Here is a 23,592-nt window from a genome sequence, read left to right as displayed (position 1 = left end):
TAGGCGAGGGCCAACTCGAATTATTCCCTAAATTAAAAGACTGATTAACGATACTGTCCTTGCTACCAGAAAAGAGCATGTAGATTACTAAAGCTCAGGTATAATATATAATAATGGATATTTGATTTCTTTTTCATTAAATTTTATAGAAATCTATTATAAAAATGATTATTTCAATTAGATTTAATCTATTCACAAATATTAAGATATAAATTTTTATCTTACTTAAAATATTAAGTGGCTCATCTATCGAATGATGATATCTTTTAATTAAACGTGAGATCTGCAGATCATCTCACGCACATGGGGTGCAGTATGCATCATTAGTTTACTTTTGATTCCATGCAAAATATTAAAAAAAAAACATGGCTTGCTGAACCATCCATGATCATCAGAACATGCGTGACGCATAGACTGAAAATGTATGACGTTAGGCAAATTACGTATGTATGACAAAGAAAAAGAGGAAGGAAGAGAGAGAGAGAAAAGACTGTACTTGAAGGAAGGAGGATTGGAAGGCCACTCAGGAACATACTTGTGGAGAGGATGACAGTGTAAGCGTAGGTAGTCTCTCCAGTTATGAACAGTCTCTTTTTTCACATTAAAACTTGTGGAAAGTCTCGTGGTTTTCCAAGGGTCATCGGAGTAAAGCTTCATCTTCTCCTCCACCGGCAGCTGGAAGAAGCCGTGCGCCACTTCTAACATCCTCTCCACCGCCTCTTTCGAAACTCCATGGTTAATAACCTCATGTCATATATGTTACAACATCGTTAGTACTGCCTAGAAAGTAATCATATGGAACGATTTACTGTATCATGGTATAAGTTACTTAGAATCATTTTTGTTCGGATTGATATAATCTCGAAAGTGAAAGTAGAAGAGCACTTAATACACCCATAGCAGGCTAGGAAGTGGAATCTACTTATGCTATTCTAGAGAAGGAAATACTAAATAAGAGCAGGGGGATTTGCAGGGACCAGTAATAGTATCTGAAAAAAGACAGTTGATGCAGGCATGAGAAATTTGCTGTACGACATGGCTCCTGTCCGGACACCCCAGGTCGATCACCAGGACGTTTTCGCATTCCGATACTTCGGATAATCGGGGACAATCGGATTCGGGTCTCACGTAACTTTCCGGCAAATCGGAGTATCTGATTCCGGAAGAAAGAACCTTTGCATCCAAGGCAACACCCAAAAGTAGAGCAAATAAGAGTGTTGCTTTAGGTGAGTGATGATGATACTATGTGGACTTGAGAATCTTTGTACGTTTATTTATAGGGATCCATTGGATTGAATGACTTGTCTTCTCATTTAATATCTAGACTATTAATTTTGGTATGTTTTAATACTTAAACTTTTATTTATTTTTATTAATATGTGGTAAGTTGAAGACATTATACGTTCAAAGAAAACTCTCATCCTATTTCACTAATCATCACTGAACTTTATTATCTCTCATATTTTATTCACTGTACTTTAAATCCGTTCAATTACTGAGTTTAACATAATTAACATTTTTGGTCACTCAACCGTTTTCTCACTAAACGACATTATAATTGAGATGTTTTATAGATGCACAATGACGTCGTTTTGGTAAAAAAAATTGTTTTTCTAAAACGGCGTCGTTTTAACGCCATTAAATATTTAACGACTGAGTGACCAAAAATGGTAATTATGTTAAATTCAGTGAGTGAAATAGGAGAGAGAGTAAAGTTCAACGATTATTAGTGTAATTTACCCTTTTTATATAACTTGAAAATATTCATATTTACCTAATCAAATAATTCAATTTTAAAAATTTTAAAAGCAAGGTTGTTGATCAAAATCCCTCCCAAAACACACTATTAATTTTGTAATTTTAGTTTAATATTAAAAATTGCTTATAGGATTCCTAATTTATGATTCTCATAGCTAAAAATAAACGTTTTATACAATTAAAAAACGAAAGAAAAAGCTATAATTATTTAATAAGACTAAGAAAGTAAACATTCAGAGTTTATGGATGGTATTGCATTTGAAGCATGATTTTCACATTTGCAAAATTTAGGGGTTGTTTGTTTGGCTCTGAATGGAATCATTCAACGTTGAATGGTATTGCATTTGAAGCATGATTTTCACATTTGCAAAACTTAGGGGCTGTTTGTTTGGCTCTGAATGGAATCATTCAACACTGAATGTTGAATCGTTCAGCATTCAGCATGTTTGTTTCGCATTTCTGAATGATTCAGTGCTGACTGATTCAACAAAACAATGCTGAATGATTCAGCATCAAAGTACATTCTGAATGATTCAGAGCCATTATCAAACAATATGTCACATTCAGAGCTAATTCATACAGAGCCTCTGAATCATTCAACATTTGAATCATTCAGCGCTTAATCATTCTGAAGTAAACAAACAACCCCTTAACCAACTTCAGTTAACATCAAGACAAAAATGAGATTACTTTTTTATATACTATTGTGGTAAGTATCTCAATTTTTTTATAACCATCGGTGTGATTGATATCAACTAATCTGGATCGGGTACTGTAGAGGCAAGAGTGATCCTCCTAACCGAATTTGCTCCAAACGCAATCGCCGGAATTCAAACCCCTGACCTTACTTAATGAATCTAGTGTCTCATCCAACTAGACCAACTGATTGTTGCTTATATCAATTTTAATTATATGATATTTGTTAAAAAAATATATAAACAATAATATATATATATATATTACATAAAATAAATAGGATTAATTAAAAAAAACGAGTTTACAAATTATACCATTTGATAACTTTAGATGCTTAGGGGGTGTTTGGATAGGGGAATGTGGGATTCTCATGGGAATGGAATCCACATTCCCCCGTTTGGTTAGCCCGAGAATCTCATTCCCGGTAATGTAAGATTATCAATAGTGAATTTTTTGGGGTATATTACCGGGAATGTCATTACCTGGAATGTCAATACCTCCATTTCCTTAGGTATTGTTGGATTCCTGACGTTTTGGACTAAAATGCCCTTAATTTTTTTTTAAATATCATTTTTATGTCATTGAATAATAAAAATTCTATGAATGTTAAATTACAAATTTATCCTTAAACTATTTTAGATTTACAAAAAAAGTCTATAATAAAAATTTTATATGAAGTTTAGGGGTTAAAATAAAATTTTACCCTTTCATTAAACCTTTTTATATTTTCAATTTTGTAAAAAAAATTATATAAATTTTATGAATTTAAATTTTTTAAAGAAAATATATAAATATTTTTGCAACTTGTTAAAAAAACAAATATATAATAAGGACAATTTGGTCAAATATACATTCCAATAATCTTTTATTCCTTTAACCAAATACGGTAATCTTACATTCCTGCTAAGCCAACCAAACACAAAATACAATATTCCCAGTAATCCTATTCCCTAGTAATCTTACATTCCCACGGTAATCTTCCATTCCGTGAACCAAACGCATAAAGTTTTTTTCTTGCTCAAAGTAGGAGTCTAATTTAACTAATGTTACTCTTTTAAGTGCCTACGTCGTGCCGCTCGAATAAGTACACAAATGAGGACACATGTTAGAAAAATGAGTTTTTTTTAATGGTCGTTACATCGACGCACGCACTTAAAAGAGTAATATTATAAAACGTTAGACATTAAGTGAAAAATATGTTAGAGACATAAAATTAACAAATGATATATAACTTGAGCACTTATTTTTTCCATTAAGCCAAATAAATATTATATCTTAAAAGATTAATATTATAAACGTTAGGTATTCATTTTGAACGAAAAATATTTTAGACACGTAAAATTAGCAAAAGAAATAACTTGAGTAAATATTTTTTTTCACTAAGCCAAATAAATATTATATTAATATAGCGAAATATAATTTTAACTTTTAACATTAATTTTTATAGTTTTAACAACTCATTTTAGATTACTTGTATTTTATAAATGTTGTTGAATGTAGGTTATATTTAGGAACAGATGCAAATTTTTATATAAGAAGTAGATTTTATATTTAGAAATTTATATTATAAATTTAAGGTTATATATTATAACATTTTAAGATGAAATTAAACTATTAATAAAATAATATAAAAAATTAAATTATATGAAAATTTAAAAAATTCAAAAGAATTATATTTTATAAAAACGTTTCTGTAGGACGTTAAAATATATTTTTTTGGTTGCTCTTCCGGTTCTTAAGGCTTGACTAATCCGGACCGGCTCAGGTCACACACTTGGTTTTGGGGTGAGTCTCCTCGTGAGGATTTCCTGCTGTCACATGGACTCGAACTCGAGACCAGCTTAAGCGAAATCAAACTACTTACCACTTTAACAGCCCGTTGATGCATTAAAATATAATTGAAACTGCAACCTCTTACATGATTTTTATATGTGTATAATTTTATAATTTGTTGAGTAACTTTTACCTTAAACTTCAAATTATTTACTTATCCCAGAACTATTTCCCTCTCTCTTGTTGGTGGGTTTGTTCAAATATGAGTATGAAAAGTAAGGCATATTTCATGCATGTGAAATGGTAAAAAGATGAGACTTACATTTTTACAATGTTTTATGCAAGTGGGAATTAAAATAAAAAGAAGCAAACAATTATTTTTGAGTAAATTACGTATTTAGTACTTGAACTATAAGTTTTAGTATATTTTAATACCTAAACTTTCAACTTTTTCAAAATCATATCTAACGTTTAGTTTTCATTAATTTTAATATCTCATCGTTAAAATCATAATGCATTTAATACCTAAATTATCAGTTTTGATCCGTTTTAGCACTTAAACTTTTAATTTTTCAAAACTTAAAGTTAAATTTTGAACAAGATACTAAAATAAAACAAAAACTAAAGTTTTTAACGGTCGGGTACTAAAATGAAACAAAAGTTAAACTTCAGGTATGGTTTTAAAAAAATGAAAGTTTAAGTACTACAACGGACTGAAACTAACAATTTAGGTACTAAATGCATAATTTACGCTTATTTTTATAATATTTTCATGTTTTTAAGGAGAAAAATTAAGAATTCGCCTCGTACAAGGCAACACTATATGGTGGCTGATGACGAGCATATCCATTGTAACATTCCGGAATAGGCATGTAAACGAACCGAACGCACACAAACGGATGTATGTTCATGTTCGTTCATTTAATAAATAAACGAACATAAACAAACAAAATTTTTTTTGTTAATGTTCGTTCATTAAGGAATATAGCTTGTTCATGTTCGTTCATTTAAAACATAAACGAACATAAACGAACATAAACGTTGGAGACCCTACCTTCCATTGTTCTTTTATGAAAAATAGTCGACAATGCAAATCAACCAAATCTACAGTGATAAATAGCATAAGAGCTTATTAGCAATGATGAAATGTTTGAAGATATCAGATATTTCGATCGATCTTTTAAAGATATTAAATGATTCACACAACTTTAATTTAACGCTATAATATTTATCTTAGTGGTCCATGATTACATATGAACAATCATTTTCCACTACGTTATTCTAATAAATTCGCCGGCTAAAAGTTTTGTGACATCGATGTCAGACTTTAGTGAGATTTGTTAATAATGATCATTTCCATTGGCAGAGTAGAAAATTTAACAGCATGAAGATTTCGAACGGTACAAATTGGACTACATAGATCCGAAATCCCTCTGATGCTACATATTTAACTGATATTATTGTTAAACCACCATTCAAAATTTTAACGTACCTAAAGTCTACTCCACAACTAAAGGTCACACAAGAACTATGAAAACAAAAATTCATTGTCAAAGTGTATTTTCTACTTATTAATGGGTTCTTCCTGAAAACCCATTACTTCCGCTATTACACTCTTTTTCAGAAATTGCATAGAAACCTTTGTTTTGTTTTTTTGGCAAATTCTATATATTTTTCTGTTTACTGATGCTCATATACTTCCGATTGTTACCTTTATCTTCCCATCTATTTCTAGAAAGAAGTATGATGTTTTCTTGAGTTTTAGATGTGAAGATACCTATAATAACTTTACATATCAACTATTAAGCCAAATAAAACAAAGAAAGAGATGAAAACAGACATGTAAAACTTTAGATTGCACTATAATATAACTTGTTTTGAAGCATTCACCGATCGTCTTCACTCTCCAATGAACATTAGGGTTTGGGAAAAAAAGGGGAAATGAATATAGGTGTGAGGTGACTCACGAGTTAACATATTGGATTTAATCTCCAAATAAAATTGGGTTAATTATGGAGTTGGTCATCAGAATATCAGATTAATTAATATTTTTAAGATACTTACAAATTGGTCACCAAAATTGATTTAAGAAGACTGGGTTAAACATAAATGAACGAACATAACCGAACGTTCACGAACGTAAATGAACGAATGAGACATATGTTCATGTTCGTTCATTTAATTAAACAAACACAAAATCTTGTTCATGTTCGTTCATTTAATAAATAAACGCACATAAACGAATTTCCCGCCGCACGGTTCATGAACGGTTCGTTGAACGTTCAGTTCATTTACAGGCCTATTCCGGAATAGTTTTTGTGATTGTGGTGACATTTAGGTTGAATACTAAAAAATATTAAAATACTAAAAAAGAAAATAAAATTCAAAATAATTATTAAATTAATATTAATATTTTTAATATTGTTCTAAATCAGTCCCTAATCTTTTAAATGTTACAATTTCATCATTAAACTATGACTATCATTCTAACTTAATCCTCAAACTTTCAAATAATTTAGTTTCATCCCCTAATTTATATCCTTCATTCTAAATTGGTCCCCAAACATTTTCAACATTTCAATTTCATCCCAAGTTATATGTATATACTAATCACATTCCATGTTAATAAAATTGTTACGTCAAGTTATATATTATTATATGTTTGAAAAAAAATAAAGTTTAGGTTAAATTGTGGTTAAAATTAATTATATATTTGGATGAATTTGGGGATGAAATTGGAAGGCTTAAAAGTTTAAGGACCCAATTTAGAATAAGGGTATTAGTTTGAGAATGAAATTGGAAGATTCAAAAGTTTAAGGACAAATTTAGAATAAGTATCATAGTTTGAGGATGAAATTAGAATATTTAAAAGTTTAGAGACCAATTTAGAATAAAGATGATATTTTGAGGACATATGATACAATTAACTCTTTTTAATAATATGCGTTTATAAAAACCATCGATCCTTTGCCTTTAAGTTAAGTTTTTTAATTGAACTGCAAAATATAGCTTTCCCATTTGGGTCAGCGTGTAGGGTTCAATGGACAAACCGAATGATCCTCAGTTCTTCAATTAGGGTACCCTATAACCAATGAGAAAGACTAGTAATTCTGATAGCGTAAAGAGTTTTGAGTTGCTTATTGAGTTGCATTTATCTTATAGCTTATGACTACGTATCTATTCAAGGGGACGTCCTAAAACTCGATCGAAAGAATTGAGAGCCTCCACTCTAACGAGTGTCAAGATGCCTCCACCCTGAAATCTTTGAGATTAGGGATGGATATTGGTCGGGTCGGGTCAAGTTTTTGGTTCATCCGATTTAACCCGAAAATTATACATCTTTCACCCGACCCGAATAATATATAACGTCCACCCGACCAGAATTCGACCTGCCTTTCTGAGACAAAATCCGAACCCGACCAGATCATACCTGAAATCATATATTTATTAAAAATATTACCATTTTTTTCAATAAAAATAGGGATTTAATTGAAAAATAATAATATATAGAGGGATGTTATTACAATTATCTCTAAATATATAAGGTAAAATAATAATTTTTTCAGGCCAAGTCGGGTTGGGTATTTTTCACCCTAAACCCGAATCAGACTTGACCCGAACATAACCTCTAAAAAAGTTTGATATGACATAATTTGAATCCAATTTTTTTAAAAAAAAAATTGACCCGATCGGGTTGCTTGGAACCCGTCGGGTTCGAGTCCCATGCCCATCCCTAGTTGAGATGTCTTCGGAAGTTCAACTGATGTAGGGATGTCTCTCACTCTTATCGATACAACTTGGAGTTACCTCCAAAGATTGCTGAGATGCCTTCGATGTGGCATCGATACGCCTTTTCCCTGATAAAGGGAGAGTTGAGCTTTCCCCAAGGAAAATATTCTTCCACTCGACAATTGGATCTCTCCAAGAGTGACGATATGTTTCCTCTCTGGCCGAAGGCTTGGAGAAACCTCCATTCAACCTTTTGCTACAATAACATTATCGATGCTACCAGTGATCGGACGAAAAGGGATGAAAAGCCTTCGATGACCCTTCGCAACATTGAAATGTTGATATCTCTTGAATCCTTCACGTGAGACGTCACCCAACCACGAGAGACATTACATGGAGCGAGAAAATTACATGAAAAAGAATCCACCTTCCTTTGAAGAAGTGCTCCTCCCACTATATGATTAATACCTTAACATCTAGTGTCCTTAACCATCCCACTAAGGACTATAATCCTCCATTTGAGAATGAGAGTTGAGACGCAGACATGTCCTTAATAGTCTCTCAACGGACTATGATCTTCTACTTGAACGTGAACATTGAGATGTCTTAACCAACACAAAGAAGAGCCAACCTATCAATAAAGATCTTCTAAAAAGATGCTTTCACTATTGAAAAAATCGAGAGATGACCATTATACGTTCTACCACAAGCTTCGAACTAAGCCACTTTATGACATTCTCTCACCTAAAGAGGGACAATTTATGGTACTTCCGAATATAACCTCTAAAAACTACCAATTCTCCAATAGTCGAGATCTTCATATAGACCCCTCCACTTACTGGAACCTCCAAGAAACCTCTACCATCCAGACACAAAAGTATCAGAGCCTTCAAGCCCACTGCATTGCATAGACAAGATAAGACATAATCTATTAGAACAAAATCCAATATTTAAGAGTCATATTCATTTAGCCTGTTGACCTACGATAGTGATAATAACACTAAGTTTGACACTTTTAGCTAGAATAACTATAAATACTTTTCAATTATGATGGATGAACTCTCTCTCAGACTTTTATATCTTCAATCTGAAGTAATTTATTCTCACATGTCATCTTTCTCTTTTTTTTCTCATATAGAAGATTATATTTATACCGATTGTACTCTTTATCTAAACTAGAAAGATAAATCGTCAATGATCGAAATAATTTATTTGTTTCCATCCATGATTATAAAATATAAGAAAAATATAAATATAGGTGTTCCACAAAATGTTTCTATTCATGGACGCGAGTTGAACCGTGACGGTGAGTCTTAGGAATCATGCCACAAAAATCGTAGCGGACAAGGAATAAGAAACAGAATAATCTGATCCATCTGAAATTCTTCCACCATTTCCAACCGCTTATTTTCCAAGGCAAAACCCAAGCCTTCCCTTTGTTTTCTTTTGCTCTAATTTTGTTCCTTGTTATGGAAATGCTCATTGATCATCATCTGCAAACCATTGCAACTCATCCTCCTCATACATAAAAACATCATTATCATGTCAAGAACACCAGAATCATTAAAAATTCCCCAAAATAACATTAAACCAAACTTGGGTCTTGCCAAATCAACACCTACTCTCCCTGACCTGTTCTTGACAGCAATTTCCCTTCTTTTTCTCTTCTCTTCCCCCAAAACAAACCATACTTTCTTCCCAAAGTTCCTTCCTTTTCCCCCGAAGCCACGGCGGTTCCTCAGAACACCCACCATGTCAAACTCCAGGTCCGCCTTTCCAACCCCACAGGCTTTATCTGATTGGCTCAAGCCACGGTTGCCCTCTGAGTCACTGGCTTCATGGGGGGTCAAACCCGGAACCAAAAACGTCCACAATCTCTGGTTGGAACTCTCCGAAGGCGAGATTTCTCTTCTGGATTCGTCCCCTCCACTTCGTACTGTTAACGTCGTTACGGTTCGTATTCTCGGTAAAGATAACCTCGTCCTCGTCGAATCTCGACAGGAATTGTCGGATGGTAGCGTTAGGGATCGGTTTAGACCATTGTCCGAGAAAATGAAACCCCATGAAACCACCGAAGAAGCCGTTGTTCGTGCTGTGAAAGAGGAGCTTGGTTCGGTTGTTGTTGATTCTGGGACCGTGAGGATTGTGCCGGGATCTTATAGGAAGAAGCTGGAGGAGCGGAATTCGGTGTCGTATCCGGGTTTGCCGGCTCGTTATGTTTTGCATTCGGTGGACGCGTGGGTGGAGGGTTTGCCTGAGGGAGATTTTGTTACTGAAGAGAAGGAAGAGTATGAGGATTTTGATGGGGCAAGGGGATTGGAGAAAGCTGTGTCTGTAAGGAAGCATTACTGGAAATGGGTTAGTTCTGATTCTCTTAGCTCCTGAATATGCACAGATGGATGCAGAATCTTGGTTGAATTTTCTTGGTATTTGATGCTGTAGCTGAGTTGCTGGTAAAGAATTAATCTTTGTCTAGTAAAAAAAAAAGATACTTGAACTCTTTATATATATAGCCTTATAACGAAAACGAATGAATTCCATGCTTCATTCTTCAGATATGGTTCAACTATAGAGACTCAATTGTTATTATTTTGTGATTGCGTTGATGAGTTTGTGACTTCGTATTGGCTTTGATTGCATATTATAAGTTATTGTTGCAAGCCAGATTGTTTATTGCTTGTGTTCTGATTTCATATGCATAACCGTTTTGCTTTTAAGAGCTTCCGAGTTCCAGATACCGGTGATGACGGTTTTTTAGTTATGTTTAAACAATATAATGGGATTTTATTTTTCAAACTGTTCATGGAAAAAAGGAAATTAGCTTCAAGTCTCCGAGTGCAATTGAAGTTGAGATTGCTGAAGTAATCAGCAGATAAAATCAGTGAATTTAGCATGACCATATTATCTAAATTTTGATCTAGTACTGGAGATTGGAGAAGAAATAATGTGTCAGGATGTACCTTTCATTTGAAATGTGAATTGTTAAGCATGAAATACAACATTGAAATATAAAGTATTTGGTAATATTAAGCACAAGTTTCATGAGCAGCTTAATCCTTGTGACTTGGTTTCAACTCTGTGTACTCCTGAGTGTGGATAAAATGTCGATGTGTTAGCTTCATAATGGATGATCTAGAGATGAATGTTATTCTCATGTGTGATATTGGCTGGTAAGTGCTGGCCGTCCGCCATCGCATCGTGGTTAAATGTAACCTAACCGCAAAACCTCTAGTTAAAATAATGATTAATATGAATACCACAGATGTTGGCAACCAGCGGTCTGCATTGCTCTAGTTAGTATAATTTGTTATTCCAACTGTTAGGAGTTGCAAGCCGGTTGACAAACAACACAATGTTACAAGTCACATAGCAAAGTTAATTCTTTCTTCCCATAAGGATTTGAGAGGAGCTCTGCTTCAACATATCCTTCTGCTTATATAATTTAATGAATAAGTTCTTTTTTTAGGTTTCGAGTACTTTCCACTTTAATTAGGAATATATTTTGTTACTGATAAGAAGCTAGTGGAGTTGTTCAAGTTTTTCTTGTATTCAAACTTTCAGACTAAGCTTGCACGCTCCTGTGGAGCGAGATTTGTATCATCAGAAACTTAAAGAATGGCCTGTGGGGTTTCCATCCTATAGAAGTTTTTCCCAAATCCGCCTCAAATTGTGCTGGGGTTGTAGTGAATGATATTAAGTTTTTCTTGATGTGATGCTCTCTTTGAATGATAGGAAGAAATATACATTGATTAGATCCAGCTTAAGCGAATACGAAACTGTTTGTGAACTTTCGAGCTGCTTGATGTTCAAGATTATTAGAACTGATTAGGCAAGAAGTCACCAACTTCTCATGTCCTTTAAAAAGTTTGGTCACTTTTGAAAGCAGTTCCTCTTTCTCTTTAATGTTTCTGCTTTTTCCGAGAGATGCTGATAGCGAATGAATTTTGTCTGTATTTACACCATTTTCACTGTAGAATATGCGCATCAAACAACTAGTGTATCCATGTCTTGTGCCAATAACGTTTGATCTCTTACCTTTGCAAAAAGATGGATTGTGCATAAAGGGCTGCCACTCTCTTTTCCTCCCTACCTCGTTTTTCTTTTTATTATTTTTAGCAAAATTGTGGTCTAGAATTGTCTGTGAATTACTAAAGGTGAAGGATTGACATGAAGCATGGTTTCAAATTGCGGTCACAGTCGCGTTTTCGGTCATTTCGGGTTTATCGTGATTGTGGCTGTCGCAGGCGCTATTGGGCACTATTGCGGGTGTAGCGGGTAACTCAGACGGCGGCTAAACCGCTATTTCGCGGTTGCTATCACGTTTTCGGACCGTGATTTGAAACCCTGACATGGAGTTTAACTAAAGGTGAAGCAAAACTATGTCCCTGCCTTTTGTTGCCTTTCGTAGAACCCATTAGAATCTGATCAATCGATCACCTTTCTTCTCCGTCTTTCTCGTTCATATCCGAGCAGTGTTGAAGCGATCTCTTGTATATTTTTGCACCAAAGAAACAAATAAACTATGAACCGTCATTTTCTTTTTCTTGCTCCAAGCACTTTGCAAAGCATAAACTATTACATTACAATCCTTATGTTACTCTTTCTGATAAATAATCATTTCAGAGAATACATAATGTTCATTATGTAGTGAAAATCATAGAAACATAAAGCTGATAAAGATGGACTGAATAACTTCCAAGCTCATGTTAGTTAACCTCTTCTCACACAGTGGTGGAACACTGAGTTGCTTGATTTGAGCTCAGTGGCACTGTTGGGGCATTAGGTCCAAAGGCCACAACTGAAACACAGTTAACGTTGAAGCGATATCGGCCAGAAACCCAAGTCCCAACCTTCCACCTGAGCTTCCCGTTTATCTTCAGGTTCAGGACCATTTTCCCGATGGTCCGGTCCCGTCCGACTTCGTAACCAAACGATGGAGCCACAGGCAGCCCTGTTCCCTGCAAAGATGTTGTGAACAGGTTGCTTTCTTCATGTCCTTGGTAGAAAGGTGGAAGGGAGGTATCAACAGTTATATGTTGGCCTTTATATGCAGCATAAGCTTGCAACTCGTCGTAGTAAATGCTGACTTTTATATTCGGGTTTCTTGAGAGCAAGGTGAGTTGGATGAAAGAGTTGAGAAGGTGAGGGCTTGAGAGATTGAGTTGGTAGATGTGAGCTTCCCTGAGGGAGAACTGAGGCTTTGCAGGGTGAAGTATAAGCCAGATGAGGAAGATGAAGGCTAAAACTGTGGTGGAAAATGCTGAGAAGGCAATAAATAATTTCTTGTAGGACTTGTCAATGGTTAGTCCTTTCTGGGCACAATGTTTGGGAGATTTTGAGAAGACTTGAGACATTTGTAAGAGAGAGAGAGGGGGGAAGATAGAGAAGGCACACGAAGGCTGGGAAAGGGAGTGAAAACCAATGAGCTTAATAAAGGGAGAAGTTGGGAATAGAAGGCAGCAATTATTTAGGATCTAATACTGTTGACTTCACTCTCTTTGGACTGAAAATGTGCTGAGTCGAGTTCAACTCAAAAATTTAATATATTACTTTTTCAGTTATTCGAGAGTTTTTCGAGTCGAATTCGAATTTCAGTCGAGTCTATTCGATTCAAGTATTGATCGAGCTTTGACCAGTCAAACTCAAATAGAGGATGATCATTCAAATACGTAAAATCACCATTATACTATGATAATACAAACTATGTTAGCATGTGTACTTTCCATTTTCTTGAAATTGTTATGTCTAACACATATTCAGACGTATTTGACTCTGTAAATTGAATGAAAATGTGAACGATACATCTCCAACCATTGAATCATTGAACAATGGTTCATGAATTGGTCTCCTGCGTATGTAGCAGATCTGAGCTATCTGATGGAATTGACATACAATTACCAACTATGGTGGACACAATCAAATTTACAAATGGCACATCATCTAAGGATGTTGAATATAACATGGGTCCCAAGATGGCAAGATCCCCCATTTGGATTATGGATGCATGATTGATACTTGTCAATGAAGAATAAATCGTCTCATCGACTATCGACTATTGATGATTCATCCCTTTTGATTTAGACGAAAAGTCACAGTATTTGGATAAAGATAGAATTGATCATAAAGGATGATGGAAACAATAGACGGGTCATGAGGGTTTTATCCCTTTTTCCAGTCTTAATTAGGGTATTTATAGTGGTTTTTAGTTTGTCAATCATATGGTCATCGTGACTATTTGTAAGTTGACAAGCTAGGCAAATATGATAGTTAGACTTTAGATTTTGTTTTTGGGCATCACGTGAATTTGTCAGAGATTTTGTATGTACACCGTAGTTGACCAGAAGGATGTGTTTAGAGGCTATAAACTAATCGGAGGCTCTAGTGAAGGTAAAGGTCTATTTGAAGATCTTGATTAGTGAAGAGATGACAGTTTTAGCGAACCTGATCTGACGAAAGTATGTATGTTATCGAATCATCTCCAGAGATATAACAACACTATATCTCAAGAACCCTGAAACAAGCTTGAATTACAAGTTTTATACACCGACTACTTTACAAAAAGATATGGCCTAGTATATGCAACAACAAGATGACTGAGAGGGGCTGGATATCAACCAGAATCTGGAACTGGGAAACGCTTTTAGAATAATTGAAAGGAAAAGAAAAAGGTAAGGCTTTAATCAGAGGGTAGCCATCGCCTTTCAGGTCGATTGGATGTAAGTGAACCGAAGTGATGTCCCTTTATTACAATATTATAATCAAAGATATTATTATAGCAATATTGCATGGGAAATAATGAGTCTCTTTTTTCACATAAAGCTGTAATTTTGAACCTGTACTTTAAAGTTTCTTATGTTATTGAGGTGTACACAAAGAGAGGGAATCTGTAAAAATGGCTTTTTGGAAACAATGGGGAATCGTCCTTTTGATTTCTGGGTATCTTTATGTGGCAGCTAAGAAAAGGTTTTTGTAAATTGCAAGCAATTTTGATGCAGGGGGTGAACAAACTCAAGGTCCAACAAGCCAATTTTCTCTCACATGGGCTCACTCTCGACCTTCCCCATTATCCTAAGGGTGTAAATAAACCGAGCTTGAACAAATAAGAATGTGTTCGTGTTTGTTTGTTTTCAATGACGTACATGTATGGTTCATATTCGTTTAAATCTTTAATGTTGTGTTTGTGTTTATTTATCTATTTTAAAGGTGTTTGTGACTATGTTTGTTTAACGTTCGTGAATATGTTCATTTAGCGTTTGCGAATATGTTCGTTTAGCGTTTGCGAATATGTTCGTTTATATATTTAGGAATTAAACAAAATAAACTAAAAAAATCTTAAAAAATACAATTTTTAAACAAAATTCATCATGCGTTTAATGTAGTCCATACATTCACCTTAGAATATAAAAAAAACGTAAACGAGCTTATGAAGGAGGCATTAAACGAGCTTGTTAATAAAATAAATGAACAAGTCAAATAGCGAGTTAAAAACGAGTTTGTTTGTGAACATAATCAAATCGAACATATCTTTATTCATGTCCGTTCGTTTATTAAATGAAAAAAATCATACTTGTTTATTTAACTTAACAAGCGAACGTTATATGAACGATTCACGAACAGTTCACTGAACTTTGGGTTCATCTACACCCCTAATCTTAATTGTTTCATATATAATTGTTGCCAGAAATATTTATCTTTTAGATTATTTCTAGGATTTTATGAGCAAATTTCTATAGGGGTTTAAAGGAATAAGGGGTCTTGACATCTTTTAACCCTTTATTAAAAATTAAAGGCCAATTTGTGATATCCACTTATCAGTTACCTATTACGAGACTATCCACATATACAATCAATTCCAATAAATTTAAGTCATCAAACAATGTTTTAGCACAGTACACACAATAAAATTATTGGACAAACTACACGTTTAGTACATAAACTATAAGTTTTGGTCTGTTTTAATACCTAAATGTTCGTTTTTTTCAAAATCATATTAGTATTTTTCGTTAAAAACTTAACTGACGGGCTAATGTGACATAGCTCCAGTGGACGAACAACCAATCCGAACAGTGGACCACAAGAGAATGACGAGTCCATCAACATAGTCTAATTTTTTGCCCATCGGACTATGGGCCATGAAGATTGGAGGATGAAGAAATCGAAAAGTTCATCATCGATTTGGGGAGATTGAGGCGCTTCCTGATGAAATAGAGGTAATAATCACGTTCAAGAGTTCAAAAAGGTGTGTGTTGGGAAATTTGGACTTCATTGGTCGATGGATGTGACAACCTGCAACTTTAGACATGGAGGTCGACAAGCCCGTCTGTTAAGTTTTAAATGATGGCTACTAAAATGAAACAAAAACTGAGCATTAGTTATGATTTAAAAAAAAATGAAAGTTTAAGTACTAAAATGGATCAAAAATGATAGTTTAAGTACTAAATGCGTAGTTTACCCTAAAAGTATTATCACATATAGCACCTGAATGGTTCGAACAAACGCACACCTAGGGCTATAAATGAGACGAGATAGATCGTGAGCTACTCGAGATCGACTCGGTTAAAGCTCGATAAATACTTGACCTGAATGAACACTACTCGAGCTCGAGCTTGACTCGATTTCTTAACTAGTCAAAACTAGCTACTTGATACTCGACTCGAAAAGCTTGTGAGCAACTCAAAAAAATATATTATAATTTTTAAAAAAAAATTAAATTATTAATAATAGTAACATTTATGTGTTATTTTTTAAAAAATATAGTATAATATTTTTATGTACTTAGGATTCATGTTTTAGTTCGAGTTAAAGCTTCAACCGAAGTTTAAGATTTTTTTTTATTTTAAGCCTTTTCGAGCTTCAATTCATGGTTTCGAGTTCGAGTCGGACTTGAAAATTTTAGGCTCACGAGTTTTCGAGTCAAATTGAGCTGTACTCCGCTCATTTACAGGCTACGCACACCTAATAAGAAGAGGGTATGAGTCAAAGCTTTCCCATAATCTACAATAGTGTTCGGTCCAACTCGATCTGAACACACATAAAATACTTGAATGTTTAATATGATGATTTAGAAAATCATTTTAAAAACTAATTTACTTTTTTTCCCTACTCACCACTACAAACTTACGATATTATCTCATCCATTACCAAGTGTTGCAGTTCATAACAGTTTGGCATCATAGCCACACATCCTGGTAATTCTTCAAACGGGGAAAATAGAAAAAGAACCAAACCATGGAAGACCTTACAGATCTTGCTACCATTTAACAAAAACTTGAAGATTTAAAAAAGGTGGACTAAGAGCCCGATGAATCTGAGCCTCCAAAATGGTGAAAAAACAGGAAGATTGTGTATCTAGTTTAGAAAAATGGATGACAAACAGGTTTTGTGGATTTTAACAGGTAAAAAAGAGGAGCAAGAGCAATCTGACAGTGAAACTCCCACCAATATAGATGGAAAGAAACTAGTAGAGGTCATGGTGATTAAGGATAAGTTCAGGTCTTTTTACAACCTGGAGGTGGGTTGATAACCCCGTAAAAGGCTATATTTCTTGCCTTTTCACTTAGATTATTGATTGTTTAAAAGCTCGTTTAAGTGCATTTAGTCTCATTTAGTTGCATTTATCATAATTGTAGTGTAGTTTGCTTGTTGATCTTTAATTATCCTATAAATGATGCTTTGATGGGACAAAAGTAGTGTTTTGGTGGTGAATTGTGCAGGTTAAGGAGGCTAGAGGAGAATTGGAAAATGTCGCAGCATTATGGATAGCGTTCCTGGGCAAAAATTGTTGCAACATTATGGATAACATTCATGGAACAGAAAAAGACAAAAGGATGAAGATATTTTATTGTTGTTGTCAACTGTCACACGTGAATTCCTTCAGCCAACTATCCAACACACACATGCGAAGGGAATGATCCCTTATGGTAAAGGGAATTTGAGCACTAAACCCTAGGAGCCCCCACTATAAATTGATAAGGATACCCACATTTTAAGATAACTTTAGAAAGTATAAAATAAGAAAAAGAGGAAGAGGCGGTTGCGACACAAATTCTCCATTTTTCTTTCCTTCTTTCTCCTTTCGTGACATCCTCTATAGCCAAGCTCAAGAGGATATAAAGATAGGCCTTTGAGAGACGCTAGTTTTACTAAGGCGGTTCAAGGCATCGATTAAATTTTTACGGCAGTTCACGTGCTTGGGAGTTTTCTTCTCCCTTTTGTGGTTTTCATTTCTATTTTTCTAGTGAGTTCGTAATGGAACGAATGATGATGATTGATGATTTGAGCCCCACCATTAACTAACTTATTTGGTGTGGGTTTGCTTGGGATGATTATACTTTGTTTTGAATGAATGATTTATGTTTTTCATTTTTAAATGCGATTTGTAAGAGCTTTCGACCATTTTCTAAGTTTGATGCATAATATAGATAAATTTAGGCTTAGATCAACGTGAACAATAGGGCTAAGCTAGGAAGTAAGGCTCTAACTCGCCTTAGAGAAGGAAAGGGTTTCAATGACTAAAAGGGGTAGAACTTAATCGTTAGTATTATGTAGCACCTCACGCTGAGAGGTATTGTCGTAACATTTTCACTATCAGGTTCCTTACTAGAGATAGCCTAGAAACACTTTAGCAAATCCTGTCGAACAATATACTCATGGAAAACATGAACCATTCTAGAGACAAGACATAAGATTCCTTAGTAAACCCAATCATTTATCCCTATTGTAGCTTGTTTGTGAGAGATTGTCAAATCATCTTATTTCATACTTCAGTGCTCGACTTTACTTTGCTTTAGCATTCTTTACTGTTTGTGAGAGATTGGATAAGTATTATTCTCTACTGGTACAAATTGTGTCAACCGTTAGAAAGGACAACCATATGTAGATATTTGACAAATGGGTATATTGTAACGAAATAAAACCGTGTACTATTGAGAGAGAAATTATGTGATTATTGAATGAAAACTTTCTTTCCTAAATCCCTATCTTCTTCCTTTTCTATTTCCCTAGAAAAATTCTTACTTTTCTCGAGTTCATAATCTAAAATTTTAAGAGTGACGAACTTATAAAATTCTAATGAAAAAAAATAAATTATCAATTGAAAATATCTAAAATATGTATTAATATAAAGTTTTCAAAGAGGATAACTACTTTCACCTGTCCCTTTGGTCTATCTCTACGCACAAATGATAATGGTTAAGCGTAGTTCAATTTGAGCTTTGTTGGTATTATGGTTGTGTATGATTACGAGTTTGAACAGTTAAATGTAGAAAACAATTTTTTTGTATTAAAAAATTGAGAAAGACATCTATATACAACAATCAGAAAGTTTCGTAGTCTCAAGAGAAAAAAGATCACATTTACCTGTTGAAGAAACTTCTTTAGGGCTTAAAACAGTCACCTAAGCAGTGGTACATAATGCTTGTTAATATTCATTTAATAATTCACTTCAGGCATTCAATTCAAATCAATATAATGCATGGTTTTCAGAACCGGACCGGTTAGCGAACCGGTCATGCTACCGGTTCATTGGTTCAACCGGTCGAACCGGTCCGACCGGTCGGAAGAACCGGACGACGTCATAATTATTTAAAAAATTAAATAAAAATATCAAAAATATTTAATAAAAAATAATTTTTTATATCACAAGTCATATTCAAAGCAAATCATAACATATATAAGTTAAAAACCATAAAATCAAGTGAAACAAAATGATTCAAATTAACTACAACATAATATTTAAGGTAAAACATATTAAATAATAAATATAATTATATAACTATAATTAAAAAATAAATTTGGGTTAAAAAAATCATAACAAAATGATATTGTTTGGTTTACTTTTTTTTTTAAACAATCCCACATGGCTAAGAAACATAGAAGAGCATCCCAAAAGTCTAAAGAGAAAAAATATGAGAACAAAGCAATCTCACATTACTAAGAAACATAGAAGCGCATCACAACTAACTTCTATAAATAATAGAGGTAATTTGACATTCAAAATCATAGAGCCTTTTGGTGAGCATTGAGTGAACTATTCTTTCACTTCAATCAAGCTCGAATTTTAGGCTTCAATCGAGCTTCAAATTTTTTTTTGAGTTCAAGTTTCAATATTATATTTCGAGTTTGAGTTGAACTTGATAATTTGTAGCTTGTGAGTTTGAGTTGAGTTGAGCTTACTTTTAAAGTTTTCAAGTTCGAGTCGAGCTCAGCAATACTCGAGTTCAACTTGGCTCGTTTAACAAATGACGTTGTTTGGTTTAATTTTTTTTTTTAAAAAAAAACAAAAATCCCGGTTTTTCCCGGTTTTTTCCGATTTTCAGGTTCGAACGGTTCAGCGGTTCTGGCCGGTTCACTAATAACGGTTCAACCGGTTTATATTGAACCGGACTAAGCAACGGTTCCCGGTTGAACCGGCCGGTCCGGTCCGGTTTTCAAAACAGAGATATAATATTTTATGATAGTTAGAGTGTTATCTTCTTTAAAAAAAATCAAATGTTTCATGAGATGACGATATATATTAATACCCTATATCATTGTGTGTGTGATATTATTGTTTATAGTGATATTGTTTTGATCAAAATTTGCACTCATCACAATCCTACAGATATAATGGGTAAGTCACTCCTTACAATCAAATTTGAGTATTATCTTGACTTGGTCAATTTTCATTGTTGACGAATATTGTGTGTGATACTCATTGTACTTTCAAAATTCGGGTCGATGTGGATATTGTTAAAGTTTGATTCGAATTTGATGCAACACGAATTAATAAATTTATAAAATTAACAGATAATTAGAGAAAGTAAAAGATCTATTTTGATTGAAAGTAAGTAGTATATGTTTAAAGATAAATCTATCTACTGGGTTCTTTCAACTCCAAGACTGATTCAGACTATTATGCAGGACCAGCAACACGGAGAGTGACAGCCTCCAGCAGGTGTCTGGTTTAAATTGAACTCGGACGGCGCGAGACAGACTGGTTCGGGGGCAGCGTCACGTGGCGGTGTTATTCGGAATGACGAAGGCATTTGGATCCGGGGGTACGCCAAAACCATAGGTTACTGTTCAGTTTTAGATGCAGAATTATAGGGCATTTTAGAGGGCCTAAAACTGGCTTGGGATTTGCACGTGGAAGCGATGGTTGTGGAGACGGATTGTAGTGAGGCAATCAATGTTCTACAAAAGGAAAGCGATGCATGGGGTGGCTCATGGTCGAGTTCGTTGACATATGATAACAGATAGTTTATGTAATATATGCAAACATGAAGATGAAGACATTGATCACGTCTAGACCAATTTGGTCTACAACACAATTCGACCAGATAGAATGGAAGACATTAATGTGGTGTACTGAGGCATAGCGATAGGTCGGTCGTGATTAGAGGAGTGCTGGGAAACGAGTAAGGTGCATGGTCGTTTGGGTTCTCTAGAAGTATTGGTAATTGCTCGGCGTTGAATGTAGAACTATAGGCGATCCACGATATTTTGGTGCATGCATGCGTGGAGACATGGAGTCGGTGGATTACATGTCGAAACTGATGAAGAAGATGCAGTGAAATTCATTGCTCGCTCATTAGACGCACTACCAGGTAATGCAATCGTCGAAGCCATTTAGGCGTTGTTAGATAGAAAATGGGAGGTGAGGATAACACAAATCCGAAGAGAGGCGAATGCAGTGGCGGATAAACTGACAACGATGTCTAAGGGAAGATATGTTGGGGTTGGGGAAAACCTCTTTGATGCACCACCAGACGAGGTAGAAGTACATATTGCACATGATGTTGTAGCCAGCTTTTTATCCATCTATTTTGTTCAACATTAGCAGAAAAAATAGGATAAATTACACTTTTAGTACCTAAACTATTAGTTTCGATCCATTTTAATATCTAAACTTTTAATTTTTTTCAAAACCACACCTAACATTTAGTTTTTGTTTCATTTTATTACCCTACCATTAAAAACTTAACAGACGGGTTAACGGGGCATAGCTCCAATGGATAGACGATCAATCCGAATGTTAGACCATGAGAGAACGTCGAGTCGACCAACATAGTCCAATTTCAGACCCATCAGACGATTAATGAAGGAGATCGGAGGATGAAGATGAAGAAGTCGAAAAGTTCATTATCGATCTGAGGAGATTGAGGCATTTCCGATGAAACGGAGGTCAGAATCACATTCAAGGGGTCGAAAAGGTGTTGGTTGAAATGTTTAGACTTCATCGGCCGATGAATACGACAACCAACGACTATCATAAAAAATATTACTTTTGATTTTTGAAGACATCACCCCATATCAAACATCATTCAAATACATATCGGTAATCATGTTAAATTCTTTTACCAAATTTAACTTCTCCAATGAAAGGCATTGCCCATTAACATTTTGTTTCATTAAGAAAAGGAAAATAACATTAACTTAGTAAACCAAAAGAGCAAAGCAAACCTACATATAAGCCTATATCAGGCAAGTGGTTTGCATTTTACATTCTATTATTATTATTTAGGCATAAAACAAAGATAAGCTAAAGGAGAAACATCATGGGCAAATGTCTTAACCAAACTGATAATGACAACATCTGATTTTGTCACCGTTCTTCTTGTTGAGCTCTTGCAGAAGAAAACTAATGTTATCGGCAGTCAAAGGCTTGTTAAAGCAATAATCCAAGCCCGCCTCCATGAAAACTTGCTTATCATATGGTGAGTCAAGTGAAGTTACACCAGCGATCATGCTCTTCACTCCCATAGCTCTCAGCTCCTTTGTCGCCTACAAAACATACATACAATAATTGTTTTGTTTGGTGTAAAATTTCCATTAACGACTCTTGAAGTAATATATGTATACTATGTACCTCGGCCCCATCCATGACAGGCATTTCTTTGTCCATTAGAATGAGATCGAAAGAATCTCCGAAACGGAAAAGATCGACTTGAACTTTGTGTCCAAACTTCTTGAAATGCATGTCATGGAGTTTTCGGATCATTGGACTGTCATCAACAACCAACACTGTCAAGTTATTGTCATCGTCTGATTTCATGCTAAAGGATGAACTCGATGCTTTTCCCAACACCATCTTCAAGCTTTGGTATACCCTTTTTCATAAGCAATTTGTAAATATTAGCTACAACCTCAAAATCATGAAAATTTCTTTATATATATATATATATATATATATATATATATATATATATATATATATTTGATTACCTTAATGCTATCTTGTTAAGTTGCTTGAATACTTAAACTAGGTTGATTTATATAGGTAGTGGAAACTAGAACCATTTCTTCATTTACAAACACATGATATTCATGCACAATTGAAAGGAAAAAAAGATTACAAGTACTTAAAAATGAAATCCAGTAGCTTGGATTTTTCTTTTCTTTCAAAGCAAATTTTTAAGACGTGGACAAGTAGAAGATCTTGTTTCTTTTATTATTGTGACAATGGCATAATAAATGAGATATTTCTCGGATTCGCAATTAAGAATATAAGATATTTTAACGTAAAATATATATATATATATATATATATATATATATACTAAATTGAAATATTTATTTCATAAACTTTTTTTCTTTGTAGATATCACATCTATCATCAGGCCCGGTCCTGATATTTTAAGGGCCCTAGGAAAGGAG

At 34.3% G+C, this 23,592-nt stretch overlaps 3 protein-coding genes across 4 annotated transcripts; 1 reads left to right on the top strand and 2 right to left on the bottom strand.

Moving 5' to 3' along the window:
- Positions 1 to 475: 475 nt before the first annotated feature.
- On the bottom strand, positions 476 to 13,343 carry LOC120185051 (NDR1/HIN1-like protein 26). Of its 2 annotated transcripts, XM_039189378.1 has the most exons (3): positions 12,695 to 13,343; positions 990 to 1,220; positions 476 to 744 (listed from the first exon to the last, which is right to left on the bottom strand). In XM_039189378.1, exons 1-3 carry the CDS (start codon positions 13,308 to 13,310, stop codon positions 737 to 739), a joined length of 855 nt encoding a protein of 284 aa, XP_039045309.1. In that variant the 5' UTR covers positions 13,311 to 13,343; the 3' UTR covers positions 476 to 736. The 2 variants fall into 2 exon arrangements, with proteins under 2 accessions (XP_039045309.1, XP_039045310.1); XM_039189379.1 differs by lacking the exons at positions 476 to 744; positions 990 to 1,220 and having other exon boundaries at positions 12,530 to 13,343.
- Positions 9,355 to 10,570, top strand: LOC120185052. Its single transcript, XM_039189381.1, has one exon. The coding sequence runs from the start codon at positions 9,499 to 9,501 to the stop codon at positions 10,339 to 10,341; it is 843 nt and encodes a 280-aa protein (XP_039045312.1). The 5' UTR covers positions 9,355 to 9,498; the 3' UTR covers positions 10,342 to 10,570.
- A 9,163-nt stretch (positions 13,344 to 22,506) lies between the features above and the next one.
- LOC120185075 (two-component response regulator ARR22-like) lies at positions 22,507 to 23,026 on the bottom strand. The gene is made up of 2 exons (XM_039189394.1): positions 22,805 to 23,026; positions 22,507 to 22,719 (listed from the first exon to the last, which is right to left on the bottom strand). The coding sequence occupies exons 1-2, from the start codon at positions 23,024 to 23,026 to the stop codon at positions 22,507 to 22,509; spliced, it is 435 nt and encodes a 144-aa protein (XP_039045325.1).
- Between the last annotated feature and the right edge of the window lie 566 nt (positions 23,027 to 23,592).

This window comes from Hibiscus syriacus, unplaced genomic scaffold (genome assembly GCF_006381635.1).
Source record: "Hibiscus syriacus cultivar Baekdansim isolate YM2019G1 unplaced genomic scaffold, ASM638163v2 tig00112988_pilon, whole genome shotgun sequence".
NCBI lineage: Eukaryota > Viridiplantae > Streptophyta > Magnoliopsida > Malvales > Malvaceae > Hibiscus > Hibiscus syriacus.
The sequence above is the reverse complement of the archived record's forward strand: the minus strand, read 5'-3'. Positions and strand labels throughout refer to the sequence as shown.